The sequence below is a fragment of the Pholcus phalangioides genome, unplaced genomic scaffold (assembly GCF_987345545.1).
Source record: "Pholcus phalangioides strain wild (caught in Gottingen) unplaced genomic scaffold, Ppha-v1.0 ptg000004l_1, whole genome shotgun sequence".
Classification (NCBI taxonomy): Eukaryota; Metazoa; Arthropoda; class Arachnida; order Araneae; family Pholcidae; genus Pholcus; species Pholcus phalangioides.
In genome coordinates, this window is record NW_028301597.1 from 42,142,654 (window position 1) to 42,157,215 (window position 14,562).

The following is a 14,562-nucleotide window of genomic DNA, read 5'->3' on the forward strand; positions in this document are numbered from 1 at the left end:
TGGCGGGATCTCCATTTCTCGCAGCGAGTGGCGTTGGGCGAACACACCAAGATGATAAATTACGATAAAATAAATTTTCAAAATTAAATTTTCACCGTATAAGCCGCACTCCCGCTTTCTGGCGGGATCTCCATTTCTCACAGCGAGTGGCGTTGGGCGAACACACCAAGATGATAAATTACGATAAAATAAATTTTCAAAATTAAATTTTCACCGTATAAGCCGCACTCCCGCTTTCTGGCGGGATCTCCATTTCTCGCAGCGAGGGGTGTTGCGGGAACACACCAAGATGATAAATTAGGATCAATGCCCATCCCAAAGCACAATTTGCCTAAGGGGTCATTCAAGTATTACGTCAGGATCGGGGAGGGAGTTTCGGATTTGTTGACTTTTGATGGCGGGGGGGGGGGTTGAAGGTCGCTTACGTCATCAACCACCCCTTTTTGAAGATATGAAATATTCTAAGCTTCTGGTGAAATTTTGCTGACGGGGGAGGGGATGGGGGTCAGTGTTTTGCTGATTTTTGCTGACAAGGGGGAGGGGGTCAAAAATGGCTGAAAATCTGCTCACGTAATACTTGAATGGCCCTAATTCACTATTGAATATGTATCTGCCATGTAGGGAATACATCTTTGAGGAATTTTTTACCGACAATATATCTAAGGCTAGCATTACACTATGAAAGTGTTCTAAAAGTCCTTTTATAAAACTTGAAAAATTCAACCAATAAGATTATCGGTTGCATTTGCTCGAATGTAACCTATGAACTTTATTGGTTGGATTTTTTGAGTTTTTAACTTGAGCAACTTATCCGGTGCAAATTAAATTTTGAAAATGTATGTGATCGCAATTTATCATCTCGGTGTGCGCCCCAACTCCCCTCGCTACGAGTAATGGAAATCTCGAGAGAAAGCGACAAGTGTGGCTTATCCGGTGAAAATGAAATATTAATTAAATTAAATTATTAATTATTTCAGGTTCTTGTGGAGATACTGTAGTGGTTAATGTTGGTGGGAGTCTCGATTCCACATGGGACAGATACAAATTTACACTTAAAGACAGCCTCCGCTGTACTGTAATTTGGGGAATATCATAAACACCGACATTTTTTTACAGAATTTTAAAATTTTATCATAGAAAAAATGATTTTTTTAACATTTACAATAATTAAATAATAAAACATTAATATCAATTGTAATTTTAATTTCGATGTAATTTCGATGATTTTTTTCGAAATGACAAAAAAAAAAATTTAGTAAACTGTGTGCATTTCTTGATGGAAAAAAACTTTTCTTCATGTTTATTTTTTCACGTATGAGACAAAAAAACCTACATACAGATCGCGTGACGAGTTGACTCTGCGATAAATTGACGTCCCGACGAATTGGTTACACGACAAATTGTCACTGCGACGAATTTGTACCGCGACGAATTGGCTCTGCGACGAATTTGTACCGCGACGAATTGGCTCTGCGACGAATTTGTACCGCGACGAATTTGTATCGCGACGAATTTGTACCGCGACGAATTTGTATCGCGACGAATTGGCTCTGCGACGAATTTGTACCGCGACGAATTGGCACTGCGACAAATTGATGCGCGACGAGTTGAGCGCGACAAGTTGATTGCGACAAATTGACCGGCTACGTTTCTAGTTTATGGGGCCCAATATTTCCTTCTGCGTCCGGGGCCTCAACCGACCTTAATCCACTTCTGGTTTTAGTGTCCGAGATATGAGCATGTAGTATTTCTATAATTTTTTTTTATAATGTATAAGCTAAGAAATGGATTAAATCCAAGAAATAGTTGTAAGTACAAGATTACATAATAATGTCTTTTAAAATCAGCATGCGAAATAATAATAACTTCAAACATTGTATGTAAGGGATTTTTTTTTTACATTTGCTTCCCACAGGGACTGGGACTCGTGGGTGCTCGTTTTGATCTCTACATAGGAAATTTATATTTCTGAATGAATTGAGTTGGGTGCTCGGACCCATACTGTAAATTACCGTGAGTGCTCGATCACTTCACTTCACGCCCTGTTCTCGCCACTGGCCTCCCTTGTTTTTATATTTCAGTTGTATTGGTCGTAACGAAGTCAACACTTCTAATAGCAACACCGTATTCAAATGATAAAAGAGATATATATAGTCAAAAATTATTAGACAATTCAAAAGATAATTGAAATTATGTTTCGAGTTGGCTTCAAATCAACGTACTAAAAATTAACTAACGTACATGATTGAACTAAAATGAATCCGAGAGAATTATTATCAGTGGAAGATACTTCATGAGCAAATGCAAAATTTCTTATCTTAAATGTTTAAATGGCTGAACAAAGAAGCCAATAAATATAAATGTACTAATGAACAATAATCGAAGATCGAAGAGGTAATTTTGGAAATAATTCAGTAAAATAACAAGCTCTCGGCTAGCAAAACGGGTGCACTCGGTTCTGCAGGAGGATGAAGTCACGTGTGGCGTGAGCTGGTAGAGACTCCAACCAGCACCTCCTAGATATAGAAGGCCTCTTCAGTGTTTGCCAGAAACGTCATTCAGACTACCTAGCAAGTTTGCCACATATTGAAACACAACATCCTATTTCGTGTCTTCTTATTTTGGTGTAGAATCTTCCTGAATACCGCATAGTGATTGGATGTGTGGCATAGAAATCGCCAACTCTGAGCCCGATCATTTCTTTTCCTCACAACGATGATACTGGCACAAGAAGGGAATTTTTTCCCTGAATATTCTGAGGGAAAATTGACTACTTACTGACGTCACAAGCAGACTGCGGAGGCCTTCTATCTCTAGCAGGTGCTGCTACAGCGCCTCTTGAGACAACCCATGTTATCTTGTTTTGGGTTGAAACAGTATGAATCACGTACAACAAGTGGTTCATACTGTATCAATCACGTGTTGTGTTCAAGCGAGTAGTCTGCGCTATGACAGACTTCCTACCACTGAAGAAAGGACTATATTGGTCTCGAAACATCTGTTTGTTGTATTATTTTCGTAATAATATAGTCGTCCATCTTTCTCATTGTGCTCAAAAAGTACTGCTTTTATAAATCAAATATTTTTTTCTTCTCCTGTTTTAGGCGTCCGAGATTAGGACTTTGGCTGCTTGGAGGTTGCACGCTGGCTAGTATCGGAACAATAATTTTCAATCAATTATACAACGATTTGCCTCCAACTGTTGTCTTATCAGCGTTCATGAAACAAGAAAATATCGTCAAGGTCACCGAACTGGGTTACTACCCGTTTTACGTTCACGCTATCGTAACCTGCATTGGTATGGTGACTGGTTATTTGCTGTACAAATTCCCCAACATCAAGATACCTCTCTCGCTGAACATTATGGGCTGGGTGACGTCTACTCTATTCGCACTGTGCACCGTTTATGGAGTGCACAAGTGGAACTATCGGGAAAGCGCTACAACCTTTGAATCGGTTGCATACGCAGTCGGAGGAAAGGTAGCTTGGTCTGTGGCTTTGGCTTGGGTGACTGTTGTCTGCGTTACTGGAAATGGAGGTACGCTTTAAAATCAATACTTTTTATGGATAGTTTTTAAAATGCTTTAATAGCAAAAACAATAATTCATTATCGATTATACAAAGTGTCGATGATTGAAGTTTGGATGTTCTGAGATTTCTATAGCCTCAACGATTCATAAGAAAATTATGAAATTTTTGCCTGGAAAAAAAAATTGAGAGGAAAAAGAAAATCAGTTCCGACATTCACCACAAGAGGGCGTTTCCTATGCAAATTGTAGTGCACATGCTATTTTTTTGCAAAACTGTCACCAAAGTGTTCAAGCTTCACGGTACAATGTTATTCAACATTTTTACAACTGCGGACCGGTGAAAGTAGTTGAATATTTTCGCGGACCCGCAGAAGTCAGAGAAATGATTAGCGGACCGGTAAAAAATAAATAAATAAATGATGCGAAAAAATAAATAATAGAATAATATAATAATATATTTTAACAAATAATTATAAGTAATTTGCGGACCAAAAATTAATGAATAGGAGAAAATTAACAACAGAACTAGTTTGCGGACTAGCAAGAAATAGCAAAAATAAATAAATAGGAGAAAAATTAAATACTAGAAGTAATTTGCGGACTGACAAAAAATAAATAAATGGAAAAAAAATTCGCAGACCTGCTGACAGAAATAAATACGAATACAGGTATATGATTTGAAATTAAAACTAAAACTATGAGGTGGCTATGTGAAGCGGTAAATGCGATAAAAGTGCAGTTATTATGCATTATAATTACCGAACATTTTGGTAAGAGATTGATAAATTTTGATAATTTATCACATTTAAAGGTGTTAATTATGTATAACTCCCGAGAAAGAAGACAAAAAAGCAAGACAATCATCAAACTTACTGAGACGATTGGTGATTATGAAAAATTACCGATTTATCACATTCACCGTAACAGCTGCATGAATCGGACGAAATGTTTCACAGGCAGGTTAAAAATTCCCAAGGACCGGCACCGGTCCGTGGACCAGCGATCGAAGAAACATTGGTCTAAACATATCCAGCAGCACTCTTTCATTCTCGTGACTATGACGGTGAGTTTACGAGAACGCGCTTTGCTGGTGAAACTCTTTAATGAACAAGCTTATTCCGCTCCGAAATGTGGAGGTCTTAAAGGGAGCTTAGAAATCCCCCCCCCTCCCCCCATCCTTTTCCTGAAGTTGTATAATATTCTGATGACTAGTACAGTGGAACCACCCTTAAAGAACACTCCCCGTTAACGGACGCTTTTCTGATCGCCGGTCCAGTGGAATAGTGCTTTAATGTATTTCGCTCCCGGTTTCCGGATACTCTCAATAGCGGACAGTAAAATCTGACAAATTTCTTTTCAAACTCTTCTTTTGGTCATAAAACGAGAATTTATCATATTCGGCTTAAAATATGCGATCCCAAGCTCGTGTTGATAAATATGATAAACCGGCAATTAATTACTTAATTAACTGAACATAACTATGGTCCACTCAGAATGGTGAATTTGAATGGGAATGTTGGTTCTGTTTGCACATGTTAATACGTGTGAAGAAAGCCAACATTACAAGACTGATAATGTTATGAACGGATTTATTTTCTTCACATTTAATTAAATTTAGTTGTAATTCGAAAATTACCAATTCCAAAATGTATGTGGCGCACGTACAGATAAAAATAATTAATTGGTTTAATGAAAGGTTATAAATTTTTCTGTATTTATCAGACTTTCGAAATTTATTTGGGAATTATGCGTAATCGCCGGTAAAACTAATAAATGTAGTGAAGTTTTATTAAACTATCTACACATGCACACACACACACATCAAGACGGTTGGAGATTATGCATAACCATTGGTGTATCACTTTCACAATAACATATATTTTAACATTAAAATGTATAGCAACCATTTGCGATCGGTGTCAAACGTCGTATAAATGTGAAAGTCTCACAAACGATGTTTCACTGCATATCGCACCTCTCCATTAGCGGACAAACTTTTAGGTCCCATGGATGTCCGTTGTAAAGAGGCGGTTCTACTGTATAGGCTGTAGATAGCTCAGAACACGATGACTCTAGTTACGGACGCTGTACTTGAATAATTTTTAAGTGCAATAATTTTTTTTTGCAATATTACCGTTTTTATCGTTCTTAAGGACTTATTTGTGTTAATATTTTTTTCCCCAAAGGAATTATTACGAAATTTCTCTCGTGGAAAGCGTTTGTGCCTATCAGCAGAATGACCTACTCTACGTATCTCGTTCATATGTTGATAGAAGTGTATTTCTTCTACAATTCGCAAAATCCAGTTGAAGCTCAACACAGAGTATTGGTGAGAGAAGAATACATATCATTATATGGTTTTGTTTATACGATTCCTCCCTCATTGCACATTGTATTTTAAGTGTTACTTTGTATCTGCTTCAAAGCGATAGGGGGATTTGAAAGTTACTTGAAATGAGAAACCTCGCTACAACGATATAACTATATAAATCACTCTACAAGATTGTTTTTTTTTTTCAAATATTATTTCGAATCACCTATAGCAGGGGTTCTTAACCTGTGGGTCACGACTCAAATTTGAGTCACAGGGGCTTCGAGATGGTTCGTACAAAACCACTCACAGCCAGGGATTCTTGAGCTATGGGTCACGAACCAAACTTGATCCTCATGAACTTCCGAAAGACGTCGTTTAGATTCACTTACACAGCCAGAGATTCTTACGCTATGAGTCACAACTCAAACATCCACTGGGGCTTCTGAGGTGGGTCATGCAAATCCACTTTACCGTCACGCGTTATAAATGCACTTATTGCGTCACTGGTTTCACTAATTTCGAAAAACAAATAGTTCTATGGGTCGCGAAGCTGATTTTGTGGTTGCTTTAGTGTAGTGGCTGAAAAAGGTTAAGAACCCTTGGCCTATAGTCCAATGTTAAACTCCTCGTACAACGTTAGCCTTTGCTACGATAAACCCCCTCCATCCCCCCCCCCCCGTATACTTTCTAAGGAGTTGTTATAATATACAACAACTATATATGGCCCTATATTTTCTATTGTTGTTGACAAATATAATATATAATATAATATTTTTTTGGGCTACGATATTTTTTTTATATTTCACTCGAGATTTCTTTCAATATACAGTCGACTCCGCTTAATCGGATGTCAACGATTCCTGCACACAATATCCGATTAAGACTAGAAAGACGGACGGGGTCTGCGTGACCCTGTACGCTCTTTCTATGCTCCCATATCTCAAGTAATAATAAACCAAAAGTTTTTAGAATTTCTCGACTGTTCCTGAATTATCATGTTCTAAGTCCTGTTCTTACATGCTCTTATATATACCAAAGCTATTTTCATTATATTTCTTAGCAACAGAAATAAGAACGGGTATACCTAGAAAGACAGAAGTAGGTCGCACTGACCCTTCCTTATATTTTAGGACACATTCATCGTATAATGCGACGAATTTGTTACAACTGATTTTGTAAGGTGGAGTTTCTTCTGGTAGTCTCTGTGTGCATCTAATACGGTATAATCCCCATTCTCTCGTGAGACCTTTTTTTTACATCCATTCTTATCTACAGATGTCAATCAGCAGGTGTCTCACCTTTTGTTGTCAGGTATTTTTGTCATTTTGTCCAATAACTTGGTTTGTTCTGCAAAATTGAAACATCCCCGTTTTTGTGATTTATGTAGAAATGACAAAAAATACAGATTCACCAAAGATAAAAATTTTCAGAAGTTTCGCACAAAGATTGTGTGTGAAAAAGCAGTAGTGGTGATGATAAAAATTCAGAGAATTCAGATGAGAGAAAGAATGAAAACCACCCGATGCGAAATATTTGTAAAGTAAGCAACAGTATTGTGGATGTGCGAATAAGAATAAATTTATACCTCCAAACATGCCTCAGCTGATGCAAAATGAAATTCTACTAGAAACAATAGTTGGCTTTATATCGAGGTTTTACTGCATTAAATGCGTTTAGGTCCCATATTTTTGTGATTCACATTCAAATACAGTCAAACTTGGTTATAACGACCTGGGTTGTAACGACACATCAGCAATAACGCGAATAATTCGTCGTTCAGACTGATTCCCGTAGAGAATAATTTTAATGAAACTTGCTTATATAGCGTCGATGGAAACAACGCGAACTCTGATAAAACGACATATGTTTAGTCACGTTGCTTCCATTTTTATGGCATTTTCCAAAGAAATTCCCAGAATCAGCTCATCACATCAAGCGAATCTGTAACATTAAGGGTTCGTCTATTCATCAAATGATGCCTAAATTTGAAAAAAAAAGAAAGATTTATCGCGTGTTCGACACTCTCCGATAAACCGTTTTTCCGTGCTTCTCCTTGATATGACCCATTTTCTAGACATTGCCGTATTTTTCCGCTATTTTGTCATTTCATTTTCCTTCATGAAAATGAACCTTTTTCCTGGTTTATCAAAAAAAAACAACTTATTTTTGATTCTTAATTAGTCCCCAATCGAGGATGAAGGCTAAATTGTGCTATAGCGAATGTAACTAAACTGCCATCTCGCATACTTGCCCTGTCTTATGCCCCCTCTTTCCCCCGTAAAAAGCATTTTAAATCACAGCACACAACCGTTGTTGAGAAATATATATTTCTCAACAACGGTTATTTATGAGCGATGTTTAGCAATTTCGCTGACCACTGGCAATATTTTTGGTGAGAACTGGTGATGTCTTTCAGTTCAATCGATCATTTATGGTCACCTTAAATATAACGGGGAAAAAAAACTTCACATGCACAGTATTTGATTTCATCGGATTACATACAACCAGTCGGATTACGCTCGTCGTCGAAGAATGTCTAAAAAACGAATACCTCGGTTGTAACGACAGCTAGGTAAAAACGCCAAAGATTCAAGGAATCTTCGATGTCATTGTAACCGAGTTTGACTGTATACAATAAGTCATTATAGATTTCTTTTTTGCCATTCAGTTTATCATTAACTTAAAAAAAACCCTTTGAGATATAACTAAAATAGCTTTCCTCGTGCGTGCGCTCAACGCAACTACAATTGCTGGTCACTTGTTTGACATTTCCTCCGAAAATATATTAAATGTACATGAGTCATTTCAAATCTTTAACTTTTCATTTTTTTTACAGGTGCTGATGTACGCCGGTTTCGTGTTATGTTCATTCATGACCTCTTTCGTTTTCACGCAACTGTTTGAATCACCATTCATGAGTTTGGAGAAACTTATTCTGCCGTCCATTACATCGAAAAGAGTTTCACAGGAAAAGATCAGACCAGAAGATGCCCTGGAAGAAAATAAAGTGAATGGAAACAGGGAATGCAATGGGAACGGAACTTATATTACTGATGTCAGTAAAATGAAAATCGAATACAAATCTGAAGTGATCAACTCATCTAGTCTCTGATTCCACTCGAATGGAATCTAAAAAGTATGCGACTCACGATCAACATCGTTTTTTTTTTTGTTACTCAAAGTTTTATGAATTTAGCGTATTTGTTCTACGCTATCTGAATTTTGTCTCCAAAATAAAGAATGATTTTATCTACTTTTCATGCGCAATCATTTGTTAGTACATGTAGCCATTAAATTTATTCAATTATAAACGATGCACATAAATGAAAGGATTATATATTTTTAATCAGGTGCAAAAAACATGGTTGAATCTTGAAGTGTTTACATGGAATTCGGGGTAATTTGTTGAATAGGATAAAATTGTGGTTGAGAGATAGCTCACAACGGGTTATGGTGAAAGCGGAATTTTTAGATTGGGCAGGTTCGAAAAGTGGAGTCCCTCAAGGAAGTGTCCTTGGTCCCATTCTTTTGCAGTTTTCATCGATAACTTCAATGGGACTATCAGCGAATTCGCAGACGAAATGAAGCTTAATGGGGCAAGTTGGGTATCCAAGCGATGGGGAGATGCTCCAGATAAACTTGAATGTATGAAGATTGCTGCATGGATTAATGAATGGGGCATGATCTTCAATGATAAGAGCATAGTATTTCGAACAACCCATGTTTCAATCACGAGTTGAATGGTTTTACTATCTCGAAAGCAACTAAGATTACCGATTTGGGAATTGTCATTGACAAGCGGTTTAGGTTTTCTGAATATTGTCCAGCGGTGGTCAAAACATAGAATATAATTCTTGGTTTCATTATTAAAAAGACCTCTCCTCAAGTTATTCTTCCTCTTTTTAGGGGGGGGGGGGGTTGAGACCGCACCTACAAAGGGATATAGACATGGTTGGGAGGGGGGTGCAAAGAAGAGATAGGCATGCTCTTGAAAGACTAGATTTATTGATTATGTTAATATTGGAAAAAAGCTGAACGGAAACTGCAATTATAGTTTCAATTACGTGTGGAATTGTGAAATTTGCTGAATGTTTTATTCCATTGGATTAATCATAAAGTGTAATTATACCCTTAATATAATACCTTAATATATACCATAATAATAATTATTTCTACTGTGCCGTGAAAAATGTAAATACAGAAGTTATGAAAATAATTTTTTTTTGGATCAGAATGTTTTTTCCCTCCGTTTTCTCAGCAATATTTATAACTTTTTGTTTGTATAAACTGCAATATTTACTTCAATAAAAGTATTCTTTTTCCCGATTTCCAGCAAATGTAAAGTAATGGAGTATAGGGAAAATAATTCCGATGAGAAATCAACTTTACAAAATATCTGAGCTTTCAATGCCAGAATAAGAGGTTTTAAAAAACGAGAAATATTTCGTCAATACCACTCTATTATGTAAAAGTCGTCGGGAGCTTAAATAAAAATAAGAACTGAAGAAAAGTCAAGAAATAAGTTTTAAAAGAACCTGCTGCACTCTGTTTGATCTCTGTTAATCGAGCACCTCAAGTGTGTGACGCATTCGATTGAAAATCACAATCCATTAATTACTTTTCGTATGATCTAATCCCCCCCAAAATATCTCGTGACATTTTCAGCATAATCTCACGGCACCTTTGTTACTGTTGCACCACATTTGAGAAGCACTGAATTACAACTTCGAAATATTTGCACAGTGTCTAAATATTCCGAAGGGATATAATCCAGGATGAAATTTTACACAGTTAACACACATGAGCTAGGGGTAAGTGTGGAGCCACCTGATACATATTTCGTTAAAAACAAGTTGCGAGCATCGCTACTACTTGTAACATTATTTAAAACAAAAAACCAGCAACGGATAGTATATGACTCTCAAATTAGGTTTTCGTATGATTTATATTCACCCACATTTTTAAATCAAATTTATAATATAATGAATGAATTAATCACGACGTCTTTCCTCTGCATTCCCGAAGTACGTGGCATCAATAGGGTCCAATGCTATTAATTCTTGAAATGATAAAGCCGTCAGAAGTCGAATTCTTAAGAAGAAATTTTAGGCCTTGAACTTAATCTGTTGTTATTTTTCCAATTTGCATCAATTGCTCGATCAGGGAAGGTCGATGTTTTTGCAGGAAAATTTTAGGATGATGTAGAAATGGGCAAAACAACATAGACCAGAATTGTAGCACGAGCAGAATAATAGAGTGTGACCTTCAGCGATGATGATTACGTGATTGTTTGTTTTTTAAAAGGACCCCGAACGCACTTAAAAATTGAGTGGCAAAGTTTCCCTCAGATGTTCATAGACTCGTGAATTTATGAATTCCAACTGATGTGTACCTGCGTTTGTTGTTTGTCCATCGTTGGCTAAAAAGTATATTATGGAACGCTGAGTTTTGTTATTGAAAACTAAAATTAGTATATTTTTGATAATTATTGCATGAAGTTATTATTAAAATTATATTGGATGTCCAACTGCATCCCGAAGATTCTTGTTCCGAAAGAGGTCTGGAGACGAGATGAATATCGAAATGTCAGACATCCTCCGAGAACTACCTGTTGATGTTCTTTGAGTCGAAGCGTGCATCCTCTTGATGACATATATTGATGTTCAATGCTCATGCTAAAAACGATAATCACCGAAATCATCACCTCACCGCATGAAATTATGGTGACGGTGGTGGAGAATCGAGCTGTTTCTTTCACTAGTGTTGAATGCACAAATTACCAAAGTCTCAGAACAGAAAAAAACAGACGGCCAGGCTCTATCACTTACGCTATTTTAACTCATTGCCCCGGAACGCGTGGTCGTGCCTGAGAAACTTTCAAAACACAAGGAGGGACAAAATAATAATTGGGGTTCTTATCATGGGATCTAAATGAACCCTAATCATATATTTGCATTCATATTCAACAACATACATTCGACAACACATACAAAGGAGCACGACTCAATATACATTCAAATACGAGATTCATATTAACGTATGTATGCACAAATATAATACGAACACGTAAAAATGTGTGCAACATATATATAGCGTACAAATGTAAACATATGACCTATGCATGGACAGAAGTGTGCAACTGAACAAAAAGAAATCGGATGGCTCTGGCGCGTGGGACCCAAAGAGCACCGAACCATGTTCATTCTCATTCAATTTCAAAAAAGCATATGAGATGTTAAACAAATACGAGAAAACGCAGACTGTGCAAAGGAGATTGGGGCCCCTTTTGTAGGGTACCTAGAGGCATTCCCTGGGGAGTCTGGATCCCTCTAGCCTTATGCAACGCAGTGTCCAAATACGGCCCAGTTCCACTTGGTAAGATGCCAGTCTCATACCTTAGCCAGAAAGATAAGATCCCTCGGTAGTCCTATGAACTTCCACCGCCTGATAGGTGTTGTCAGGTTCCTGGAATAGAACTTGCATCAGCTGCACGACAAGACTAAGTGAGCACGCAAACCCAGAGAAAGCACCGACCGCACGTATGTGCCCTCAAGGAAGTGCATCAGTCAGCAAAAGAAGCACGACTTACTTACTAACCGAAACTGCCACCCAGTCCATATTCCGAAGAATTTCTAACCGATAGGTCACCGCCGGGTAAAAAGAGTATGATAGGGGCAGGAAGAGTCAAGAAGGTGTGAAAAATCAAAGTATCGTATCGTAAAATACACGCGCAAAGGCTGCTGGGGAAAAATGTACATTGCTTACAAAATTCGGTATGCATGGAATTACACCTGGCACCACCGGAAAGGGGGAAAAAGTGCGTGACATACTGTACAAAAAAAAACTACACCGAGATGCAACCAGCGGAAGAAACAGAAAATCAGCGACCACACATGGGAAGAACCCACACTCAGGTCCGCCACACCTCAAATATCCAACAATACACCACTTCATGAAAATATATGAAAAAACAATCCACTTACAAACTATATGAACACACAAACAGCAGGGGGGAGCGCCACGCAAGGAGGCGGAGAAAAATACTAAAAATATTTTGAAGGAGTTTTGGAAAGAAAATACAATATATCTTTGGATGTGATAGGACCAAAGTACCGAAAAATACACGTACAGTTGAAGACAAGCACAGGAGAAAAGAAGTGTATGTTTGCAAAATTGGCTATACATGAAAATATACCTGACACTACCGAATAGTGTAAAAATACATGACATACTGAAAAAAAAAATGCGGAATGGATACAAATGTAGTGACTAGGAGAGGAGTACACATGCTAGTCCGTGGCATTCCAATCATACAATACACAATTTTTACATGAAAACAGATTTTAAAAAAAAGCAATCCAGTTGAAAATTATTTGTAAAGCGCAAACGGCTAGGGGAAGTGTTACGCACTTCCTAGTCCGTGAGTAATTATAGAGGAAAAAAGAGTGAAAAGGAAAACTGTTTTTCAAGCTGAAGTATATGCGATTCTGAATGCCGTTTCAAGGGTACGCGCCTTACCGAAACCAATGTTGATCCTCTGACAGCGCTTCGGGCCTGTTATCAATCAAAAACCTACGTTCTATTCATCATAATGTACGGGAGATGCGCCGAATTTTATGCAAAACGAGAATCCGATTCGCCTGGGTTTATTAAGTTCACACACGCATATTTGGCAATGAAATTGCCTTTTTACAAACTTGCCAAAAAGCCACAAAACTTCCGGCTCAAGGCGATCACCTTTGGTCAAGGAGTTTGATTCATCGGGTGCCTAGAGAGGGCGTGTTGCAGGAGCGGCAGACCAATTGGAATACATGTGCAGCAAAGGATGCCTACAAGATACAAAGACGAGATTGGCGTTTGAACGTATGGACTAGAGAGAATACAATCGCTATCACCGAGCATGGCCCTTTTCCAGAGTATCTTCTGCGTTTTAAATGCTCTAGTAACAGCGCATGCATCTGCGGTTCAAATGGTTCCCTATGGCAATCACACTATGGCCAACTGTAAGAGTCCAGAATGCTGGCTTGGAAGATAAGAATTCTACACAGCCCTCTGAACTTTCAACGTTTGCCGAAGTTGATTCGATTCCTGGACCGTAAACTACATTTACTCCACAATAAGACGCGAGTTGTGGGATCAAGAGGACGATATTCGCGCTCGGAGGATCCGTCTTATGAGCCAACAAGGGAGGTAACACGGTTACCTATTAAAAAGTATAACTTACGGCCAAGAAGAAAAGCATCGGTTGTTTCACCGACACCTAGTATTCAATATAATTTACGCCCAAAAACACAAGTGTCAGCTGTTTCATCCTTTTCAGGTACGTTGAATGAAATGGAGGTGCCAGGCACATGGACGTCAATTGATATCTTCTTCCAGCTTGATTGCTTATACTGAAAATCAATGAGATTGGTACATTCTAGATTCTGATAAACACAATGCCCGATTCTGTCACGTACAAAAAAGACAAGATTATTCTTCGATTATCTTCATAAGGCCAATGTTACGATTACTGAGCGATTTTCTGTGGATGGTGCTATGATCACAATTTTTATTCCAATTTTTTATTGTATATATTTTGTCCAATTTTTTTATTGTATGTATGAAATATCGTTGTTTATTATTTTCACATAGATTAATAAATTTCCAGATACAACCATCCTCTGGGATTGCTTCGATATCTCTCTGAGATGGGAATCGGGGTGTGTCCGGTCCTTC

General features: G+C 37.8%; 1 protein-coding gene across 1 annotated transcript in view; it reads left to right on the forward strand.

Moving 5' to 3' along the window:
• LOC149087600 (nose resistant to fluoxetine protein 6-like) overlaps positions 1 to 9,096 on the forward strand; it is a 37,891-nt gene extending 28,795 nt beyond the window's left edge. Inside the window, exons 11-13 of the mRNA XM_089231530.1 lie at positions 3,105 to 3,538; positions 5,717 to 5,859; positions 8,681 to 9,096. Of these exons, the coding sequence (XP_089087656.1) occupies positions 3,105 to 3,538; positions 5,717 to 5,859; positions 8,681 to 8,956 (853 nt within the window). The 3' untranslated portion in view covers positions 8,957 to 9,096. The remainder of the gene's footprint in view (positions 1 to 3,104; positions 3,539 to 5,716; positions 5,860 to 8,680) is intronic.
• The last annotated feature ends 5,466 nt before the right edge of the window (positions 9,097 to 14,562 follow it).